Consider the following 24,826-nt stretch of genomic DNA (forward strand, 5'->3'; position numbering starts at 1 on the left):
AATAGAAAGAACACAACATGAAAGAATGTGAAGGTTGAAAAATTAGAAAGAATGCAAGCTAATCCACCTAGCTGCCCATGTAACCCCCTGAATGGAATCCACAGATGAGTAAACAGTAAAGAAATCCCAGACCAAAGCGAAGCCTGTTGTTCTTTTCTTACAAACCTATAGAGCTTTCCCACTGACTGACAGAGTCTGAATCTATCTAGTTTCCTGGAAAGATGAACAAGGAGATAAGAGAGCTAAAGAGCCAAACCTAGGTCAAGATCACACAAGATCTTATTTTATTTTTCTTAGACCTAAATGTGCATGTATCCAGAGAAGAAGGACTCTTTGATGGGAAATGAAGGTGGTAAAATAATCTAATCCCTTTGGGAAGTAATATTCATTTTATTGTAGCATTTGGTACCTGATCCTGGGATAGAGAGACCTCTTCCTGCCATGGAGGAGAGAATAAGGGTAAGGATGCCAGCCTCTCCTTTTTCCTTAGGACCAATGGATGAGTATTTTTATACAGACATGTGCCTACTTGTGTTTCTGGGTAAGCCACTTAACCCTATTTGCCTCAATTTCTTCATCTGAAAAAAAAAGATGAGCTAGAGAAGAAATTTTGGCAAATTGCTCCAGTATCTTTGCCAAGAAAATCTCAAATGGTGTCATGAAACCTTAGGTACAATTGAAAGTGATTGAATAATAAAATTCTTCCAAGAAAAGTATCACCAGAATTGACTCCATTTTAGAGAGAAGAAAGATGAGGTACAGAGAGATGAAGTGAGTCAAATAGCTAGCAAGGATTGGAGGCATAATTTATAACAGACCTCTCTAATTCCTGATTCTTTGCTAACTTTATAGAAGCTGGTCTGCAAATTGATGTGAAATTCTATTCCACACTCTTGAGCATTTTACAATTACTAATAAAGAGGAATTAAAGAGATTATCAATCAATTCTGGGAAATGTTAAGCCCTCCCAGAACTCCAGGGGAAAGAGATCCTGCCTCATAATCTTTTTTTAAAAATTTTTGCAAGGCAATGGAATTAAGTGACTTGCTAAAGGTCACGCAGCTAGGTAACTGTTTAGTGTCTGAGGTCAGATTTGAACTCAGGGTTGGTGCTCTATCTACTGTGCCACCTAGCTGCCCCCTTCCTCATAATCTTAATTCTACCTGTATGATCACCAACAAGACACTTCAGTCCCCTGGTCCTCAATTTCTCTATCATTAAGTGCAAGAGGTATAATAGCTTCTTCCCTATGTGGCTTCAGAGGTGTCCTCTGAATTTCCTCCCAGTTTTACTTCTTTGATCCTTGGCAGGTGTTCATAAGAAGTCAGATTGATAGCTGTTTGACCATGACTAATTCCCTTATTTTCTTTAGACTGATTCTTCCCATTTGTAAAACAAGAGGAGGGGCAGTTAGGTGGTGCAGTGGATAGAGCACCAGTCCTGAAGGCAGGAGGACCTGAGTTCAAATTTGATTTCGGACATTAGACATTTTCTAGCTGTGTGACCTTGGGCAAGTCACTTTACCCTGATTGCCTGGCATCCAGGGCCATCTCCAGTCATCCTGATTCATTATTGGCCATTGGACCCAGATGGCTCCAGAGGAGAAAGTGAGACTGGTGACCTAGCACAGCCCCCCACCCCCACCCCCAAGTCAAATCATAACTTTCTTCAAGAATAACAAGACAAGAGAATTGTACCAGAAGATCTAAAAGGGTCCACTGTTTCTCTTCTGTAGCAGTGGAGTGGTCATTCCCAAGAGGATTGTTGGATGAACAATCCCTTTCTCTGTTCCATTAAGATTGCTATAGGCTCAAAGTTAGGGGGTTATCGTTAAGGGCATATTATCTAGCCTCCTCAATGTTAAGACCATTGTAACATAGATGGTCTCTCCTATTCTTCAAACTCTCCTTTCTGATTTTTCACATGTCACAGACCAACCTTCCTTTATCTATCTAATTGTATGTCGTGCCCTGAATCCTTACTGCACATTGGAGCTTTGATTTTCCTGGATATAGGACACTGATCACATGACCGGTCATTCAGGAGGTAGTTTAGTCTAGGGGGAAGAGCCCAAGATTTAGTTAGAAGATTTTATTCAGATCTTAGTCTGACATTGATTAATTATGTGTTTTCGGACATATTTCTCCTTCACACTGTTCCTTAATTTTCCTGGAAAGGTGCTGAGATACAATAGAGAAAGCATTAGACTGGAAATCCATGGACCTGAGACCAAATCTGAGCTTTTGCAACTCATAACCTTTATGATCTTGTGCACATCCAACCTCTCTGGGCTTCACTTCCTTTATCTGTAAAACGAATGATTTGGGATGTTGTTGTTTCAGTCATGTTCAACTCTCCATGACCCCATGTGGGGTTTTTTTTGGGCAAAGATGCTGGAGTAATTCGCCATTGAATTGGAATAGATGACAATTAAGGTCCTTTTCATCTTTGAGTTTGTAATCAGTTGAGAATATATTTAAAGCATTGTGCAAACCACTATATAAATGCTAGCTTCTATCATTAAGTATTACTTTTATGGATTCTATGAGATTTTAAAAGGCTTTGAGCAGCTCTGAGAGACCAAGAATTTCTCATTCCTTTATTCCTACCATGGACAGAGCTACTCACTCTGAATGAGTTTGGCCTTCTTCAATCTCATAGATTGATAGGACACAGGGAGAGAGAGAGAGCTGTTGAGTACAGGTAAGGAAGGGAAAGCAAAAATGCTAACTCATCAGCCTTTAACCCATTCCTGCTAGTGTTACAAGTCATCTTGCGCTATATCTTGCTTCTGGACTCAGCTGGCTCCAGAGGAGAGTGAGACTGGTGACTGCGCAGCACTCCCAGATTCTCGTATATAATGAAAGACAAACAAGAAGGGGACCTTCTCCCACCTACTCTGGCAACAGAGACAGGCAAAATCTGAAGGTACAAAAATCCAGGGCACAAGTTTTAATTTTCTTGTCCCTCCTCCTACCCAAATTTTGGAGTTTGTTCTCACAAACAACATACTCAATAGAAAAATCAAAAGAAAAGGAAAAGATGGGAATAGGAGAGCAACATCCTATTGATAGAAAGAGAAGAGGTCCAAATTGTGGTAGAGTAATTCTATTTTATAAACTTAAGAAAAAAGGAGCTGAGTGTCCAGAGAAGTATACATGGTAGACATTGGTCCTTACCTACCTGAACAGTGGGTGTTCCTGAAGGCTCAGTCACACTCCCAAGTCTCTAAAAGATAGCGATAGCCTATTTTCCACAAAAGCAAAGGGCTCTCCCAAGAACATTGCACTGAAAGCAGAAACCCACATCATGGGTCATGAAAGGGGAATAAAATGGACTGTGGCCATAAGGACTCTGACAGACTAGATTTCTGAATTTCAAAGATCACAGGGGAAGAGGTCTAATCCCAGGTGGTATAGTTCAGCACAGGATCTATAGCAACTGAATGAAATAAGGCTGACAATTCCCTTTATCTTCATTCTCTCTTATTTTTATCTTTTCACTTTCCTATAATTCCCCTATTGAGTATATTATTCATGAGGAAACCCAAAAATCTTAGTTTTTAAAAATATTTTATATTTTCCAATTACACATAAAATAATTTTAAACTTTAAATAAATTTTGAGCTCCAAATTCTCTCCCTCTTTTCCTCAATAAAGTACCTAGAGAGAGTTGAGAAAACAGAGAAAAGCCAAAAGCTCTAGGACCTCCAACTCAATTTAACCAAACTTTTAGTTTTCAGTAGCTGCTTACCAAGCCCTTAAGTGATCAAGTCAAGGGAATTATTAATTTGGCCCACTAGAGTGACCTAGACTAATACTAATGCCACCTAAGACTTTTTCTGGGTTAAGGACTTAATGGAGTCAGGGACTGAGATATGTCCAACTGCAACCCAAGGGAACTCACCAGGTACTTGTTTTGTTTATGCAATCCTTGTCTATCTCAATTCTATCTCACAAAGACTTACTCAGTTTTCATGATTTCAGAGAACCTTTGGATATGATTTGTAGTGACCTCTCAAGAATCCCACTTCTGACACTATATTGTTATTTGTGAAAACAAACCTCCCCAAACTGTTAGTTGGAATTGTGAACTGATCCATCCATTCTGGAGAGCAATTTGAACTATGCCCAAAGGGCAATAAAACTGTGCATAATCTTTGATCCCATAATAGCACTACTATGTCTATATCCCAAAGAGATCATTAAAAAAGGGGAAACACCCACATACACAAAAATATTTATAGTAGCTCTTTTTGCAGTGACAATAAATTGGAAATTGAGAGGATAGCCATCAACTGGGAAATGGCTGAACAAATTTTGGTACATGAATGTGATGGAGTACTATTGTTCTGTAAGAAATCATGAGCAGGTGGACTTCAGAAAAGCTGACAAGACTTGCATGAACTGAGGCTGAGTGAAGTGAGCAGAACCAGGAGAACATTGTATACATTAATGGCAACATTGTGAGATGATCAGCATTGATGGTAGCAACTTTTTGGTTATTTTTTGCAAGGCAATGGGGTTAAGTGACTTGCCCAAGATCACACAGCTAAGTAAGTATTAATTGTCTAAGGCCAAATTTGAACTCAGATCCTCTTGACTCCAGGGCTGGTGCTCTATCCACTGAGCCACCTTGCTACCCCTTGGAAGCAACTTCTTTTAGTGTGTCAGTGATTGAGGACTATCCTGAGAGCCCTGTTAAGGAAAATGCCATCCATGCCCAGAGAAAGAACTATGGAGCCTGAATGCTGAGTAAAGCATACTATTTTCATTTTTTAAAACTTGTTTTGGGTGCAGCTAGGTGGCACAGTGGATAGAGAACCGGCCCTAGAGTCAGGAGGACCTGAGTTCAAATCCATCCTCAAACACTTAATAATTACCTAGCTATGTGACCTTGGGCTAGTCACTTAACCCCACTGCCTCTCAAAAAAACCCTTGTTTTATGTATTTTTTCTTTCTCATGTTTTTTTTTCTCTTTAGTTCTGAATATTCTTTCACAACAGGACTAATCTGGAAATATGTTAAACATATTTTTGTTTACTGTACATATATACTGTATATATATATACATATATATATATAGTACATATAAAACCTTATGTCAGATTACTTGCTGTTATGGGGAGGTGGAAGGGAAGGGGTAGAGATAGAAAAATGGGAAACTCAAAAGCTTATAAAATGATAAATGTTGAAAACTATCTTAGCACATAATTGGAGAAAATAATATTAAAAAAAAAGAAAAAGCACAAACCTCAAAGTCTGAAAAAGGTTTAGAAAGAAATTTATTAGGTCATTTGGTAGAGGAGAATGTCCCGGAAAGGAGGTGAGGTCTCTCTCATCCATGCTCTGGAAGATTTACATTATATATAATTTAGACAAGGGTACCTATACAAAACAACATGAACACAGTTAAATGATTTTTCTGAAAGAGCAAGGAAGCTAGATTGAGATGGAAATGAGTAAATTTAAACATTTAATAAAATTTGGGCAAAGTCAAAATGCAAGCTTGGGTGGACTCAAAACAAGACCTGGTTGTGGAGACCCAAAATGGAAATGTTTTAGATGGATCCAGGACCTGGGGGACTTCAAAATCTCTGAAACTTCTGGAGAGTTTGTGAGATTAAGGAGACATTCTGAGTACAAACAATCTTTAGTTAGACTTAAATAGTATGATAATTTTATGAACAATATAATAAAGCATCCACAGGTGAAATGGATTTCTGTATCCAATTGTGTGTATATTTATCTTTCTCTTTTTGTTCTCTTTCCATCCTTTGTCCATCTCAGATAACAACGAGGTTAAAATGTTACCTCCTTTCCCCTTCTGCACCAGCCCTTTCATCATTAAGGCATCTACTTGGAGACCATAATTATATGAGATCAATAATCACCATTATTCCTTTCCCTTTTCCCTCCTCCCCTCACCAATTTACTCCTCTTGTGTTCCGTATCCAGTTTTCATTTCTGTTCAGTTGTTATAATCATATTTGACTCTTTGTGATTCCATTAGAAATTTTCTTGGCAAAGATACTTACATTTACATATCAGGAAACTGAGGCAAACAAGGTAGTCACTTGCCTGGGGTCACACAGTAAGGGTCTGAGCAGTATTTGATTCAGGAAATCATGAGTCTTCCCATATTCATTTAAAATCATAAAAAATATAAAAATACTACTCCCAATCCCTCTGAGACATTAGATGACAGAGTGTGTGATGACAGAGTCCTAAGGTCATCTCTGTACAAAAGAATATAAACAATCTATCCATGTTTCAAGGATGAAAGCTCATATTTACTTGCTTCTATATCTAATTGATAGCCATTCTTGATTCTTTGGAAATTATAGTGTTCATATTTCATGACCATGCAGCACTAATAGACTATTGGTATTAAAAGGGTGGAACACTATTTCTAGGAAAAGTCAGGGCACTTTGAAACATAGCTAGATAGGAGATACCTCAGAGATATTCATTCCAAACAAATCCTGATCAAGAATGCCTCCACAGCATCCCTAGCAGATGATTGCCAAACTTTTGTCACAAGACCTACAGTTAAATCCCCTCCCTCATAACACTCTGACACAGTTCTAATTGGGTTATCTTTTCTTATGACTTAGATGCCCAAGGCTTAGTCTGGTAATTGGTATTGTAAGCAATAAATGAGTTTGCATTCTTCCATTTCTGTTATTATTACCTGTTTGGTCTGCCATAGAAGGCTTTCCCATACTCATTTCTTTTTTAAATAAAAGGTTATTCCAAGAAGGATCCTATTTAAAAGCACAGGTTTTCTCATATTTCTTATAGCTATGAAGTTTTCTTCTCCTCTACAGTGTGAATTACAGAATATTGTTGAAGACTGAACTCAGAATGAAGGTTTTTATTATATTGATAAGGTCTCTAACCAGTGTGAACTGTCCTGTTGTTCAATAAAATTTAAAGGTTGAAAGTGGATACTTGCCCATTTTACTTTTCCATATTTTCTCCAATGTGGTTTTTTTTGTGTAAGTTCAAGAGACCCTTTCTCATAAAGGCTCTTCCACATCTATGGCATTTATAAGGCTTCTCTCCAGTATGTGTCCTCTGATGTCGTGTCAGATTAGATTTTTGATTGAAAGCTTTCCCACATTCATTACATTGATAAGGCTTTTCTTCGGTGTGAATTCTCTGATGTTTAATAAGGGTTGAACTCTGAGTGAAGGTTTTCTCACATTTATTACATTCATAAGGTTTCTCTCCTGTATGAATTCTCTGGTGTTTAATAAGTATTGAGTTTTTAGGAAAGGCTTTCCCACACTCACAACATAAATAAGGCTTCTTTCTATTATGAGACATCTGGCGAGAAACAGGGGTTGAGCTCTGACTGGAGGCTTTTTCACCTTTATCATTTTTACAGAGTTTCTCTTCAGTATGAATTTTCTGGTGCTCAGTTAGTGTTGAGTTTTTGCGAAAGGTTTTCCCACATTCACTACATGTATAAGGCTTTTCTCCAGTATGAATCATCTGATGGGAAATAAGAGTTGAGCTCTGACTAAAGGCTTTCTCACATTCCTTACACTTATAACGTTTCTCTCCGGTATGAATTCTCTGATGATTGAAAAGGGTTGAGTTTTGATTGAAGGCTTTCCCACAATCATTACATTTATAAGGCTTCTCTCCAGTATGAATCTTCTGATGCTGAATAAGGTTTGACTTCTCTACAAAGGCTTTCCCACATATATTACAGGTATAGGGTTTCTCTCCAGTATGAATTTTCTGGTGTTTAATACGGGTTGACCTCTGACTGAAAGCTATCCCGCATTCATCACATTTATAGGGCTTCTCTCCAGTATGAATTCTCTGGTGGTTAGATAGGGTTGACTTTTGAGTGAAGGCTTTCCCACATTCTTTACATGTATATGGCTTCTCTCCAGTATGAATTCTGTGGTGTTTTAGAAGGGTTGCATTTTGAGTGAAAGTTTTCCCACACTCATTACATTGATAAGGCTTCTCTCCAGTATGAATCTTCTGATGTAAGTGAAGTTTTGAAATCTCAAAATAGGTTTTTCCACATTCCTCACATTTATAAGACTTCTTTCCATCATGAATCTTCTGGTGTAGAATAAGTTTTAAATTGTCAGTGAATATCAAACCACATACATTACATTTATAAGCCTTCTGAATAGCATGGGTTTCCTGATGCTTAGAAGAGTTTGAATATTGAGGGAAGCCTTTCCCACATTCCTTATCTTTATAAATTTTGTCTCTAGTTTGAATCTTCTGGCCTTTGGTCATTTTCCTCACATCACTCTTCTGTTTTATTTCCTTACTTTTTACCCGGCTCTCCCTTTCATCCCATTCCCCACAAATTGAGGAGCACTCATCAACATTGCTGAGTCTTTCAATCTCTACTCTTTGGGAAGATTCCTCCCCTGGCTCATTTTCAGTCTTGATCTTGGATTCCAAATCTGAAAAACAGCAAAATAAAGTACAAATGTCTGAAAAATGTCTAATATAAAGAGCAAATGTGCTGAGCTTTGAGAATGGAATTAGGGATGAAATCATTCAAGTGGTACCTAGAGAAAGGTAAAGCCTGGTGGAAACAGTTTTTGAAATCTTTTTTAATATCTCTAGAAATATTGAAACATAATATTTTTCCTATTTGAAAATATGTAGAAGACCATATAGGCCTTTCTTAGGGAACTGGGCTAAAAGTAGTAACTGATTCTTGAAGAAAAATGATATTTTTTTTAAAAAAATATGTTGGTCATCCCTTCAATGAACTGTGATATGTCTGACCTAGAATTGCATTCCTTGTTTTCATTCAGAAAGTAATGGTATTGCCCAGAAGGAGGAGGTCTCCTTTGTTCTGAAGGGGTCCACTTGAGGGGACTGGTCACTTCAAACCAGGCTAAGACCAAGACTCCCAGGATTCCTTCTCCATTTCTGACTCAGGGGGCCTTCTCATGGTAGCAAGTGCTCTGAATATATACATATACATACATATATATATATATATGTATATGTTCAGGTCCTCCTGACTCCAGGGTTGGTGCTCTATCCACTGTGCCACCTAGCGCCCCATGCTCTGAATATTTGGACCCTATCTTTGAGGGTTTCTCACTAAAGACTTCATTTGAAAAGGACTCCCATTAGTCATGATCATTTTATACCTGAACACCCCTGAATTTTTCTCTACCTTACTCTATGCAGGTACTTCCCTCGCCAACATTTCAGCAACCTTTTTTTAATATGCTGACTCTCTTCATATGTGTGTATATCTATGGTTAATATATCTATACATGTTTGAGTGTATATTTCTAGGAAAGAGTTCTTAGTCTACCTCTTAGCAATTTGGACTCACTAGTTTCCTAATTAATAATATCAGACATATTTATGGGGCTTTTAGAAGCTTTGCAAAAGTGCTTTTTCCTTCATTTGATCATTTTATAATCCCCATTTACACTTAAGGAAACTGAGGCAGAGGTTAAAACCCTATTCACAGGAATCATGGAAAAATCTATCCTTATTTCAAGGTCTTGCCCACAGCCACAGTGTAAGTCAACAATAGGTGGAACCAATTTGGCCCTTTCTGAATATGCGGGGCTTTCTGCCTAGCATTCTGGGGACACAAATATGAACTTGATTGTTTCTGCAGGTTCCAGTTATTCCTACTACTCTGTTTTATCTGTTTCTGGATCTTAAGGTACCAAGAAGCCAGAAACACAGTTCCCAAGGGAAGCAAACCACAGGATATTTTATTACAAGCATTCTGTGTGGGGGCTGGGGGTAGAAGGCTCTTGAAACATTTGTTCTTGCTGAATAGATATCCCAGGATATCTTAGTGAGCAGGATACTGAATTGGGAAAATTACAAAACATTTTTAGTGGGCAGGTTACCTATTAGAGGCTCTCAGGGAGGAAGTTTAGGGGGGGGAAAGAGAGGAGGCCCCAAGAAAGGACCTTGAGGGATACTCAACTTAAGTGCTGATTACATGGATAATGATTAAGTAAAATGATCCAAAGGGAAGAACGGTATGGAGCTAGCATCCACCAGCTTTGTGATCCTGGACTAGTCACTTCACCCCATTTGCCTCAGTTTCCTCATTTGTAAAGTGAGCTGGAGAAGGAAATGGCAAACCATTTTGGTTTCTTTGCCAAGAAAACCTTAAATGCGATCATGGTGAATCAGTCGTGACAAACAACTGAAAAGACAACAATAGATACTGTAGTGAGTAAACCATTTATTATCTCTATCCATGGATGCAGGTGCTTTTATGATCCCCATTTACACTTAAGGAAACTGAGGCAGAGGTTAAATGTTTTGTCCCACAGTACTAAGAATCTGAGGGCAGATTTAAACTCACTTCTCCCAGACTACAGGTTCAGTGCTGTATCCATCAAGTCATCTACCTGTTACTTCAAGCTAAATCAGAGAAAAACCAAGAGAGGATAAGTCACAAAAACACCAAGAGGAGACTACATCTGGATTCAGAGTGAAATGCACCATCACAAATGCTACAGAGAGGTCAAAAATGAATACCAAGAACCAAGAGAACATTGTACACATTAACAACAACAGTGTGAGTGGATCAACTATGATGGATGCAGCCCCTCTCAAAAGAGATCAAAGACATCCCTGGGAGATCTGTTATGAAGAACAACCTCAGAGTGGGGGGAAAAACAAATCACAGAATCTGAATGAACACTAGATTCACTTTTTTAAAATATCTCTGATAATTTTTCCTTTCTATCCCATGGTTTTCTTTCTTTCCCCTTAATCCTAATTCCTCATCCATAAAATGACTAATATGTAAATATATTAAACAAAAATGTACATATACAACTTTAACCAATTGTCTGCTGCATAGGGGAGAGAGAAGGGAAGGGAGGGTGGTAGAAAAATGTACAACTTATAAATATGCAAGTGGATGGATGCTGAAAAAGTTTCATAACATTTAACTGGAAAAATAAAATATCAAACTGAAGTATAAAAAAAGAATGAATACTGAGGAAAATGTCCTGAGATATGTCAAGTTAGAATTTACTGTGAACTTTGCAGGGGTGGGGGAGGAGAGGGAAGGTAGATAGTCTCACCTGAGAGAACTCAAATAAGAAAGATTCAGAAAACCCCTGCCTCCCAGATATGGTGATTTGGAAGGAAACCGAGGAGACTTCACATGCAAACAATACCAGAAATGAATCTCCATCATCACCTACCCAAGAACTGGTCACGTAGCCTCAAGTGAAAACTTTTGAAGGGTATCTGTCACCTTTCAAGGGAGCCTTTTCACTTTATTCACTACTATAAGTTTTCAGGGTTTGTCAAGAATAATTTTTTATTTATTGCTATTGTTGGGGGTTTTGTTTTGTTTTTTAGGTTTTTGCAAGGCAATGGGGTTAAGTGGTTTGCCCAAGGCCACACCGTTAAGTAATTATTAATTGTCTGAGGCCGGATTTGAACTCAGGGACTCCTGACTCCAGGGCTGCTGCTGTATCCACTGCGCAACCTAGCCACCCCTTGTTTGTTTGCTTGTTTTTGCAAGCTCCCTGTATTGTTCCTAGTTCTCTCTTCTGGAGTGAAACAACAAAATGAAATGCTCTTCCCATTTGGGCAGGAAGCCACCCCCCCCCCCCAATAGACTTCATTTCAGGTTCTAAATCCCAGTTCCTTTCAACCAATCCTGCCAGGACAAGAAGTCCAGACCCTTCCTCATCCTGGCTGGCCTCTTCTGAACATCCTGGTTGGACAGTGCTCTTTTTTATGCATTTAACCCAGAACTGAACCCAATGACTACCTGAGCTCTGACTGTGGCAGAGGATGCAGCCTCTATCTGATTCCTTCTCTTGGAAGTGATGCTCTACTGCATCCTCTCGATTCAGATTGAACTTGCAGTCCCAGGTACTTTGAAGAATATTGCTGTCTTTGATCTCCTTTGGATCTCCCCCAATTCTCTAGCATATGTTGATCCTATTGGAGTCCAAATGTGTCATCTAGCGTGTTGGCTATGCTCTCAGCTTTGAATCATCTGTAAATCCTGTTAAGGAATAGCACGTACTCCTTTATCTATGTCAGAGAGAAAAATCAAATAGAACAGAACAAGAAGCATGAGTCAGGGGAGTATTTTCTATTTAGATACAAAACAGAACAGAAAGAAACAGTGATAGAACTGGAAACATTCTTTTAGTAAAGAAAACAGTGTGGAAACAAAGACAGTCATCAAAAAAGAGACTTTATTAGGTACAGAGAAAAATTGTAGGTAGATTAAAAACACAGTCATAGGACTGGAAGTATCCTATTAGGCAGGAATGGGAACAGAAGGATGTCCAGATAAAAAGACAGCCTCAGAAATGGAAACATTTTTTAGATTCAGAAGGGAAAAGGAATATCTTGATAGAAATATTGCTGGAGAAATTGAAACATTCTTTTAATACATAGAGGAATAGAAGGAAGTTCAGATAGGAGCAAGGCCAGAGAAAGTGAAACATTTGTTTTTGTTTTTTAGCTACAGAAGGGAACACAGGCAAGGTCAGAAAAACTGATGAATTGTTTTAGATAAAGTTCAGGCAGAAATATGGCCATAGAAATTACGGGGATTTTTTTGAGCTTCAGAACAAAATGAAGAAAGTGCAGTTAAGAACACAGCTATAACCCTGAGAGCTGGGTATTTACCATAAATATAACCATAGCTACTTTGAAGAAGGAGGAACCGGAATTCAGAGAGGTCTGTCTCGAGTCGCACAACTAGTAAATATTTTAACTTGGGTCTTTTGCTTCATCTCTATACAAGTCAAGTCTTTATTTTCACTTTTACACACTATCTCTTGAATTACCATTTGTCCCATGTTGTAATTTTGCAGGTGTTGTATTGTTCTTCCAGAAATAATTTCTTTCCTGAGTAGTATCCCTGTACTGATGGTTCTTAAAGTGTGGTCTGCAGAGCCCAGGGTGAGGGATCCCTGAGATAACAAACTATTGTCATAAAAATACTAAAATGTTATTAAAATATCCTTCCCTTTTCCAACTACATATCTATGTGAGGTTAGATTTTCTATATATACTTCAAACAAAATAAATCATAACATAATGAATCCTGAAGCAAAAGAATCCAGCAGTTTTCTATTGATCTAGACAATAAAGAGATTTATAAAATATGCAAAACAATGCCATTAATTTATTTTTATAAAAAATTTTCATAAAGATATGTAATAGACTTATTATTTTAATGAATTAATAAAAACATTTTAAAAAATTTTAAAAAGAACATAGCTATAGAAATTGAAGGATTTTTTTGGTTTGGGATTTTTTTTTACATTCAAAAAGTAACAGAAGAATACTCAGAAATTCGGTCATCAAAATTGAGGTTTACTTTTAGGAACTTTAGATTAAAAAAAAAAAGGAAAAGTCCAGACTGGGAAACAATCATGTTGAAGCATTCCTTTAGGTAGAGATGTGAACAGGAGTGACTCCTGGAAGCATAGAGACAGAAAATGAGGCATTTTTAAATGGGCAGAAGGGAACAGAAGAAAATCTAGATTGAAATAGAGCCACATAAAAGTAAGTATTTTTAGGTAGAGATGGGAACAAAAGAATTCCAAAAAAAAAAAAAAGACAACTTCAGAAGGGAATAGAAAATCCAGAGAGAATTTCAGCCATCAAAAGTGAAGCATTCTTTTAGTTATAGAAAGTCAGATAGAACATGAGAGAATTAAAGGAAGTTGTTCTAGCCACAAAACAAAATGTAAAAAGTTCAATTAAAAACACAGCCATAGAAATTGAAGATTTTTTATGTAAAGAAGGGAACAGAAGAATGTCCAGAGAGAAATGCAACAGACATTGAAACTTTTTTTTAGGTATAAAAAGAAAGAAAGGGAAGACTAGATAGAAACACAGACAGAAAGTGAGGATTTTTCTTTAAAGTTCAGAAAGGAACTGAAGGAACTTCAGATAAATACCCCACTAATGAAATTGAAGCATTCTTTTACTACAGAAGGATGTTCAGGTAGAAACAGGGTCATCAAAAATTAGACTTCTTTTCAGCTAAAGAATAAATTACAAAAACCACAACTATAAAAGCAGTCATTTTTTTTTAGGTACAGAAAGGAATAAAAGTTCAAATAGGAACACAGTCATAAAAAGTGCCAGAGATTTGTTTTATGTATAGAAGGGAGCTGAAGCAAGTCCAGACAGAAATACAGTCATAAAGAAATTGAGATATTTCATTTAGATACTAAAAGGAACAGATGGAAGTTGTGATAGAAATAGTTTTGAAAGATAAATGACCTTATCATTTGGGGATAGGAGATTCGTAAGGGAAACTTTGATGGCTCTCCTTTCAAAGAAGCAGTTTTGAAAATTCTTCATTCATAAGGCTTATCTCTCTCTAGAGGAAGACTGTGGACATGAGGTAGAAACAGAAATTACCAGATTCAGGTCTATGTGAATGCTTTTAGGATGAGAAAAAGAACTGAGAGTACCCTCTGAAAATGTAGACTTTTCAGTTTCCAGTGAGCCCTGGTGGGTTCTGTGCCCCTCTGAACTGAGGATCTGGAACCTCCAGCTTTTTTATTCAGGGTCTATGCTTTAGAGTCATCGGGTTTCCATATCCATCTAGCTAATTTCACAGTCAAGTTCGAATATCTACTGTGAGTAGAGCCCAGAGCTATAGCAGTTAAGTCAAGTTCCTGCCTTCAGGAAATTCTGCCCCATTTCAAATTAGAATGCAATGCAGAGGAATCTTATAAGAAAAACAAAAATTTCTCTGAAAGTTACTCACCGAAAATATCTGGGTTCTTGGGATTCTCCATTGGATTTTTGAGGAAGGCTAAATCTCAGCTCTCCTTTGGGATGTCAGCCTTCTGAGAAGGTCTTGGTTACAGGGTCCGAATGCTTCTGGAAAAAACCTCAGCCTGTTCTTAGTCCAAGCTCTTCCTCAGGCTTTCAGGTTGCAAAGGGGATAGATATCCCTGGCCCAAGTGTGATTCATGGATATTCAGTAAGTGAGCCCTGGAATGGTTGGAGACACACCCTCAGTTTTTGCTAGGGTGGGGCTTTGGTTAGTCTCCACAATTTCCCAGATGTCTCCTCCATTAGGATATACTCCTACTGGAAGGCAGGTTCTTTTTTGCTTTTTAGGTTGTTGCTGTTGTCATTGCTATTGTTTCTGAATGAGATTTGAAGTTAGGTGGAAGGATAGAAGACTTTCTTTGTAATTCCAGTTTAAATGGAGACTCCTGATGGTCAGACCGCCATACTTTCGCTGCAGATCTAGAGTCTAATCTCTACTGGTATCTCATTCAGAATTGTGGTTTTCCCCAAGACTTTTTAACCCCTTCTATTACCCTCTCTAGATTTAAAAATAAGAGAAGTCTTATTCCCCCTTCTTCTAGGGACCAATTATCTCCATCCCATGTGTCAGAGACTTAGTGCTGGTAGAAAACTTATGAAGATCATTTATACCCACTGACACACTTTGTAAAGTGAGGAACATCAGGGCATACTCAGAATGATATCTCTGATGGGTCAATTGTTTTTCCTTTAATGGAATCTATTACAAGAATCTATTACATCTTGGTATTATGTTTGGCCAGACCTAGAAGACAGTATATAAAATTTGTGTATTAACATTAATATACTGTGATGGACTTAGCTATTCTCAGCAGTTTTAGTGATCAAGGACAATTCTAAAAGACTTTCGATGTAAAATGCCATCCACATCCAGAGGAAAAACTTATGAAATCTAAATGAAGACCAAAGCATGCTATTTTCTCTGTTTAAAATTTTTTTTATGTTTTTTCTTTCTCATTTTTCCCCTTTAGTTCTGATTATTCTTTGCAATATGATTACTATGGAAATATGTTAAACTTCATTGTACCTTTATCAGATTACTTTCTGTCATGTGAGGGGAGGAAAGGGAGAAGGGTCAAAAAATGTGGAATTCAAAAAGCTTACAAGATGAATGTTGAAAACTATCTTTAAATGTAATTGGAAAAAATCAAATAACATTTAAAAAAAGGACTTGAGGTACTGTGATTGAACCACACACATATGATCTCAGTCCCACATTTATCCAACACCAAACCTCCTTAGGTACCAGACTAACTTTTACTTTTTAATCCATTTCCTTAGCCTAAGGTATGATGTTAAGTAACCTACTCTCAAATAAGATATGTACAGGTGACACATTCTTAAATTTAATTTGCATGATTAACATTTTCTCCATATTAAGTCTAGAAGTCCTAATGTGTTGCCTTTACAGAGTTGAGATATAAATGTTCAGCTGTAAAATTTAATAATCCCCTCTGGTAGAGCTGGCACCAGATCCTAGTAAATTCTTGAATGAATCATGGATCCTGGAACTGACAGATTCTCTAGCACCTACCCCAGTCTAGTTCTATCTCCAAACATAGTGACTAGCTCAGGGTCACACAACTAATATCTGAGGCCAGATTTGAACTTAGGGAGATGTCTTCTTAACTCCAAGCTGGGCATTCTATCCACTAGCAGCTAGTTGGTGCAGGATAAAGCACTGGCCTTGGGGTCAGGAGAACCTGAGTTGAGATTTGCACTTACTAGCTGTGTGAACTTGGAAAAATCACTTAACCCTGATTGTCTTTCATCCAGGGCCATCTCCAATCGTCCTGATTCATATCTGTTCACTGGAATCAGATGACTCTGGAGAAGAAAGTAAAGGGGGTGACTTAGCACCCCCCCCCAAATTCAATTCGCAAACTTGTCATGGCATTACGTCCCAGATGTCATGGTCTTCTTCGAGATTGAAGGACAAAACATCACATCACTAAGCTTAGAAATATAAAGAAAAAAAAATTCTGCGTTTGAAGCCAGAAGTTTGGGATTGATCCTGGTTCTGCCACTGTCCAATTTAACTGTGCATCCTTGGCCAAGTCACTTCTTTTCTATGGGTTTCAATTTACTCATCTACCAAATGGAGAGGTAGGATTAGGCTGGTTCCTTCCATTTTTGAAAGTCATAGAAACCCTTAGAGAACCTCAATCTCTGCCTCCTTTTCTTCCTCTTTATACAAATAAGGATTGAAGCCCAGAGAGAGGCAAGGATTTGCACATGATCACTTCTTTTGTCAAGGGAAAAGATCTAACTAGATTCCCTCTTCCCTGACTCCTGGTTTCTAACACAGGGTTCTTTCTCCTGTATGTTCCCATCTCTCCAACTCTCCTGTGCTTACCAGGCCTAATGCCCCAATAGGTCTCTGAGATTACCTATCCCTCCTGGTTTTTGACACCAAACCTAATCAAAAATTCAACCCTCAGGAAAAAACTCACCAAGAGCTGCTCAAATGTTCAACTCTAATCCTTTCCCTGTTCTGGATCAAATTTATCTAAAGCAGGTTGTTGGAAATTGGCTAAAAAATTTGTGCTCTGTGAATGTGATCGAATCCTATTGTGCAATAAGAAATGATATACAGATTTCTTTCAGAAAAACCTAGAAAGACTTCCATGAAAGATGTGAAGTGAAATGTGCTTTGTGCAAAGTGATAACAATATTGTAAGATGTGAATGACTTAGCTACTCTCAGCAATATAATGAACGATCCAAGACAATTCTGAAGGACTTATGGTAAAAATGCCATCCATTCCCATAGAACTGATGATGTTTGAATATTTTTAGTTTTCTTTTAAATTTCTTGATTTTTTTGGTCCATGTTTTCTTTCTCAATAGGATTAATACAGAGATATGCTTTGCATGGGTTCATGAGTATAGTCTGTATAAAAGTGCTTGCCTTTCAATGGGGAGAAGGCTGGGTAAGATAGAAAGGGAGAAAATTTGGAGCTCAAAACCTTAAAATGAATGCTAAAAATTGTTTTACGTGTAATTGGGGGAAATAAAATACTAAATAAATTTTTTAAATGAACAAAGCAAGATCATGAATTCAAGACATACCTGATACCAGTCTGGTTCTGCTCTGGGTGATGGGGAGAACACAAAAAAACCCTCTAAAACTTGTGTGATTTGCAATTTCAGATTTTGCTTTCTTGTGTTGACTTTGCTGTGAGAGTTTGGAAGGAGCAGGCTCTTGGTTGCAATGAGAAAAAGACCAAGGAGTCAATATTCTTAATTTCCTTACCTACCTGAATCCCATCTGCCCTCCCTCCCCCCAGTATCTCAAACTTCAGCCTAGAGATGGGTCAGTCCATGAGAGTGCAATTTTTTTAGCTCTTCTGATCCACATCACCCAACAAAAATTAATCAAAGTTTGCATTATAGAATTTAATATTTATTTATGACTATAATGTAACCCATTATTTATATATATATTATATATAAAATATAATCATGTAATAAAGTAAAATAAAAGTAAAATCATCAAAATAAAAATGATTATAATGATAAAATATTTATTTCTTAAACAAAAATAAGACTGACATTTTTAATATGAACACTGAGTCTGCTTTTTCTTTTTTTAATATTTAAAATTTTATTTTTTCCAATTACATTCAAAGAGTTATCATTGATTTTTTCCTAAAATTTTGAGTTCCACACTTTTCTTCCTCCCTCCCCTCCCTTCCTTCTCCCCTCCCCATGACAATGAGTAATCTAATATAGATTATATATTTCCAACTATGTTAAATATATTTCCATATTGGGCATGTTGTGAAAGAAGAATCAGAACCAAAAGGGGGAAAAAAACCACAAGAAGGAAAAAAAACATAAAATAAATTTTAAAAAGTGAAAATGTCTTTTCTCTGCATATAGACTTCATAGTTCTTTCTCTGAATGCGGAGAGTCTTTTAGAATTGTCTTTGATCATTATGTTGCTGAGAAGAGCTAAGTCTATCATAGGTTAATCATCACACAATTTTCCTGGTAATGTGTACAATGTTCTCCTGGTTCTGCTCACTTCACTCAACATCAGTTCATGTAAGCCTTTCCAAGTTTTTCTGAACTCCATCTTGAGCCTGCTTTTTCACTACTACTGACTCTCTATACCTCTGTTATAGGGATGCAAAGAAGATTTTCAAGATGCTCTTCTGAAATTTTCGTTCTTTTCTTAATATGCTTCATATAGGGGGGAAAGTTGCACATAAATATACATTTTCCTCAAAAGAGAGGTTATGAATAGGGCATGTTTGTGAATTGCTGGATGATGATGATGATGATGATGATGATGATGTTTGTTCATCATAGTTGAAGAGGACCAGGATATGATGACATGACTTGCACAATTATGGTTACTATATTGAGGAGAATATTATGCAAAGACATCCTTCTCACTTGACTTTATCAAAACCAATTCACCCCATGGTCTGATTGATAAGAAATAGGTCTAGATGCAGTGGAAGTCCTTGGCCCTTGAGTATGAATTTTTTCCTCCCATATTAGAGAGATAGCTCAGTGCCCCAGCAATGTCAGACAAATACCAGTATGTGGTGTTTCACATCAAGTTTGCTGCAACAGGGCATAGTCAAAATTGTCTCTCCATGGGCTAATCATCGGTATACATCATGCTGCCCCTGAATGCAAAGAGTCTGATTTTCTAGAAACTAACTGATGGGTCATGGAAATAATACCACTGGAGGACTAGTTGGTATTATTTAATGAATATGGGGCAGCTAGGTGGCACAGTAGATAGAGCACGGTCCCTGGGGTCAGGAGGACCTGAGTTCAAATCCGACCTCAGACACTTAACAATTACCCAGCTGTGTGACCTTGGGCAAGTCACTTAACCCATTGTCTTGCCAAAGCAACAACAATAACAACAAAAGACCTGCAGCCTTGTGCTTCTAGAGATTCCATTTGCAAGTCTGCAGGCAGGGCCTTGGTGTCACTGAGAATGGAGTAGCAAACTTCCGGAAACGCAGTTGGTATTTTCTAAAATCTTGAAATAATTCTCAAAGTCCTTCCTTGACAAAAATAGCAATTAATTTGCATAAAATAAAATTTCTGCTTTAGTTATGGTGAGTCATAAAACACGTTAAAATAAAGACTCTAGTTCCTATATGCATGTTTTGTAAAAAACTTTTAAAAAAAAAAGATTTCGGAGATCTGTGAGGCCACACAATATTAGTTTATGTGAGAAAGTCAAGCCCTGTTAGTAAAGGTTTAAGTTGCTCTGTGATGTTCTAATGGGAATGGGCTTCAAGGACCACCTTTGGGCTTTGGGTTGGACACATCTGGGCTAACCAGTGAGCTAGTGCAAAGAGCACTGTCCATGGTACCGGTAAAGGGAAACTGAGAGCTCACGAAATCTAAAGAAATAATGTCTAATAATAAGTAATATTCATATGCACTCTGATGTTTGCAAAATGGAGACCTTAATTGTCTCCTATCCCAAACTCCTGATTTTATAGATAAGGAAACTGAGGCCAAGAGAGGTTAGGTGGTTTGCCCAAGGTCGCATGAGTAATGTGAAGCCCTGTCCCCCAAATTCCAGTCTGACTTGCTCTCTGTTGCATCACAGCAACTTTCTCTGGGGAAACAGAGACTTAATGTGCAAAATATGTGTAAAAAATGACTCAAAGGCACAGGATTAATAACTATTTGAGTTAAGTCATGAATCCAGGTCTTCTGACTCCAAATCTAGAGTTCTTTGCACTGGACCACATTGCTTCCTGGATGACTGACTAGGCATGTGGTCAGTGGCCATTAGGAAAATTTGCTGATCACTTTGCTAATGCAATACCTTGTCCTATTATGCAACATATAGATCACTGGAACATCTATTCAGCAAGAATGAATGTCAAGACAAAAATGATTAAATAAATATCCTATATCTCCAATGTCTCTTTGATACCTAGACATCCAGAAATTGATTGTGCAGCTATGTCGGGAGAAAGAATATCTAAAGGCAAGACAAGAAATCAAGTTCATATATTTATACTTCATGGAACATGGGTAGCTAATATTTACCACTCTACCTCAAGTTTGCTAAGAAAAAAGGACTCTGGGTACAAAAAGTTCCATATAAATATCATCTCTTGTTGATTTATCCTGGGATCTTGAGCAGAATTCTGAAACTTTGAGAATCTCTTTCCATTCCTCTTCTGTGAAACATGGACAACTTTTCCCAAGGTACCTTCATTAGAGAGTCCTTACTATGGGTTAATAGTGGGAAAAACTCAGCAACTTGGAAAGCTCCATAACGATAGACATTATTTTTGGTTATGGCTAACTAGGACCGATGGGTCACAACTGCCAAAAGATTCAAATATTAAATGATGTTTGATGTTCAGAGTCTTTCATAAACCAGTCCCCTCCTTCCTTTCCAGTCTTTTTATGCCTTGCTTTTCTGAGAATGAGAAACTTCATCTCTTCCCCTCTGGCCGGTTTCCCATGCCTGGAACATGTTCCCTTCCCTGCTCTGTCTACCAACTTTTCTGGCTTCCTTCAAGTCTCAATTAAAATCCCATCTTCTACAGGAAATCTTTACCAAATCCATTTAATTCTAGTGTCTTTCTGTTTTTAATTATTTCCTACTTATCCTGTGTGGCTTCGAGTGTATTCAAGAGGAACTAGAACTTTGAGTGCTGTGTTCAAATCTGATTTTAGAGTTGAAGGCAGCTAGATGGTGAGGTGGATAGAGGAACATAGAAAGAGGATAGAGCACTAGCCCTGGAGTCAGGAGGACCTCAGTTCAAATCTGATCTCAGATACCTAACACTTACTAGCTATGTAACCTTGGTCAAGTCACTTAACCCTGACTGCCTCATATCCAGGGTCATCTCTAGTCACCCTGATTCAAATCTGACCACTGGACCCAAATGACTCCAGAGGAGAAAGTGAAGCTGGTGACTTAGTCAACCCTCCCTCACCCAAATTCAATCCGTATCCATGTCATGGCATCTCTTCCCTGACGCGTCAAGGTCTTCTTTGAGAATGAAGGACAAACATTATAATATCATCATTTAGGGTTAAATCCCATACTCATTTTGAGCTTATTTTGTTGAATTGTGTGAGTTGTTGATCTATTCCTCATTTCTGCCATACTTTTCAGGGGGTTATTTTTGGTCAAATAGTGAGTTTGCCCCCCAAATCTGGGATCTTGGTGTTTATCAAGTACTTGGTTCTGTGTTTATCATTTGCTTCTCTATGTTGTATACTAAATCTAGTTCATTAATCATCCCTTCTATTTTTTATCCACTACTAACTTTTTTGGATGATTATATTTTTGTGATATAGTTTAAAATCTGCTATTGCTATGCCCCCTCCCTTCTCACATTTCTTTCATTGATTCCCTGATATTCTTATTCAGTTGTTCCTCCAGATAAACTTTGCAATTATTTTTTCTAGCTCTACAAAGTAATTTTTTGGTCATTTGATTGGTATGGCATTGAATAAACAATTTAATCTAGGCAGTTTTGCATATTTGTTATATTCTTACCCATGAATAGTGAATATTTCTTTTTTTAGGCTTTTCCAAGGAAAATAGGGTTAAGTGGCTTGCCCAAGGCCACACAGCTATGTAATTATTAAGTGTCTAAGGCCGGATTTGAACTCAGGTATTCCTGACTCCAGGGCCAGTGCTCTATCTACTGCGCAACCTAGCCACCCTGTGAATATTTCTCTTAATTAAAAATGTCTTAATTTGGGTGAAACTTTTTAAAATTCATTCATGTAGTTTCTTTGTGCATCTTAGCAGATGGACTCCAAATTATTTTATATTGTCCATAGTGACTTAAGAATTTTTTCCTCTTCCCATTGAATTTTATTGATAATATACAGAAATGTTGAACATTTCTTTTTTTTTACACAACATGAATTTTATTTAAACAATTTTTAAGAGACATGAGGGCATGGAAATGATCTTTAGTTGGTTATAAATGGGAATAAAAATTAATAAATAACATTAGTATAACAGACCTCTAAACATTAGCAATGCATTGGCAAAGTGGTCTTAATCCAGAATGAATCTTAAAGTTCTGCTAATTATTTTCTGTAAGAATATTTATCTTTTGTTTCTTCACAGATAAGAAGTGATCAAATATTAATATAAACTTTATATAAAGAACACACACTTTTAAAAATAATCCATGAAAATCTTTTCTCAGTTAAAAAAAACACAAAACACTGATATACAAACGGGGATTCTTCATTCTGAAGAGAGAAAGTTACTGGGTCCTTTCTCCAGTTCCACCCATATAAAGAATTTTGAAATGAGAAATAAGTATGAATTTTAAAAAATCTTTCTATATCCCAGTGAAAATTGAAGGGAATAAATAGATGAAACACCATCAAGTAGAGAAAAACCACTTTCTTTGCTTGAAACCAAAATGTGATTTGTGGCTGCCTCAGAGCTGTCTCCCTGTGTACAGAAAAGCCCTGTGGTGGCACTATCTTCATGCTTAATCTGAAGCCTTCATCTAGGAGAAGGCAAGGTGTCAGGAAAGGCAGGAGGCTTCTAATTGTACATGGGATATCTATCAACTATTCCAGCAACATGGAAATTTCTACCTGTCCCTCTTTTGGCTAACACCTCCATTATAACTAAATGACTCTGGGGCAGCTAGGTAGCTCAGTGGATAGAGCACTAACCTCAGAGTCAAGAAGACCTAGCCCTCAGACACTTAAGAATTACCTTGCTCTGTGACCTTGAACAAGTTACTTCACTCCATTGCCTTGATAAATAAAATTTAACAAATAACTAAATGACCACCCCAGGGATCCTGGGACACAATGCTTTCTCTTCTCTAGCAACTTTCTTCTCTCGAGATTAATGATACCAGGTGGGATTGGGCTGATCATTTCTGTGGATTTATTTTATATCCTGTAACTTTGATGAAGTTTTTGTTTGCTTCAATGACTTTTGGGGATTCTCTAGGTAAACCACACTATGATAAAATTTTGCAACAAAGAGAAACTGAAGCACAAGGTTCTTAGCATGATCAGTTTATTAGCAAGGTAGCAGTTGACAATAAATGGAATCCAAAGATAAAACAGACAGGCAGAGCAACTCTTTTAGAACATTTGCACTACTGTTCTTAAAAGAGACATTTCTCACTTCTGATTAGTTGGTGCCCTTTCACAACAGTACGAAGAGCACGACAGGTGGCCTAACGGTCCCAGACTAGCATCCTCTGGAAAGTCCAAAGGTGGGCAAACATCCTATGACCATATTGACTCACATTTCCTTGAAAGGAGACTGGAAATTTCCAGGGCAAGAGACAGGAGACTTGAGGTTTACATGCTAGCATTTAGCGCCAGGTTTGAACCTTTGTGATGGGAAAGTACCAAGAAAAGAAGGACAAAGAATGAGGCACTGGAGCTGATTCTTCTGTTGCCAATATTAGCCAGCAGCAAGCATGGGATGGGTGGCAAGCTACAAAAGTGGAGGAGGCAACTGAAGCTACAGTTAAGGAGCTCAAACTCACACAATGAGGAGTCCCAACTAATACATAGCAGATTGATTAAGCCTAGTGAAACAGTGTGGAAATTACAGGCACAATCATTGTTTTAAGAATAACTTTGAGCAATGAAGCCATTTTGACTATTACAAATACACAAATTAATCATAAATGACACAGGAAGAAAGACACTATCTGCATCAGAGAAAGAATTGATAAATAGAAGTATATATAGAATAATTTTACATATATCTGTGTCTAATGGTAGACATCTCTAGGGTAGAAAGAGGGGAGGGAAGAGAAAAGGGTGAGAAAAGAAATTTATGTGATAACTGCAGTATATTTAAAGAGAACAGCAAGTTGTACAAGGCAGATTTGCAGTTTCATATGCAATTATCATTTTTTATTGTTTCAGTCAGTTTTTTATTGAACTCTCTAGGATACTTTAGGTAAACCATGTAATAATAAAAATTTGCAACAAAGAGAAACTGAAACATAGGGTGCTTAGCATAATCAATTATTAACAAGGCTAGCA

The 24,826-nt window shown here is 37.4% G+C and overlaps 1 protein-coding gene across 1 annotated transcript in view; it reads right to left on the reverse strand.

Annotated features, from left to right (window-relative positions):
• Nucleotides 1–5,288: 5,288 nt before the first annotated feature.
• LOC141509577 (uncharacterized) overlaps nt 5,289–24,826 on the reverse strand; it is a 264,113-nt gene continuing 244,575 nt past the window's right edge. The window contains exon 7 of the mRNA XM_074219210.1: nt 5,289–8,095. Within this exon, the coding sequence (XP_074075311.1) occupies nt 6,963–8,095 (1,133 nt within the window). The 3' untranslated portion in view covers nt 5,289–6,962. The remainder of the gene's footprint in view (nt 8,096–24,826) is intronic.

This window comes from Macrotis lagotis, chromosome 1 (genome assembly GCF_037893015.1).
Source record: "Macrotis lagotis isolate mMagLag1 chromosome 1, bilby.v1.9.chrom.fasta, whole genome shotgun sequence".
Lineage (NCBI taxonomy): Eukaryota > Metazoa > Chordata > Mammalia > Peramelemorphia > Peramelidae > Macrotis > Macrotis lagotis.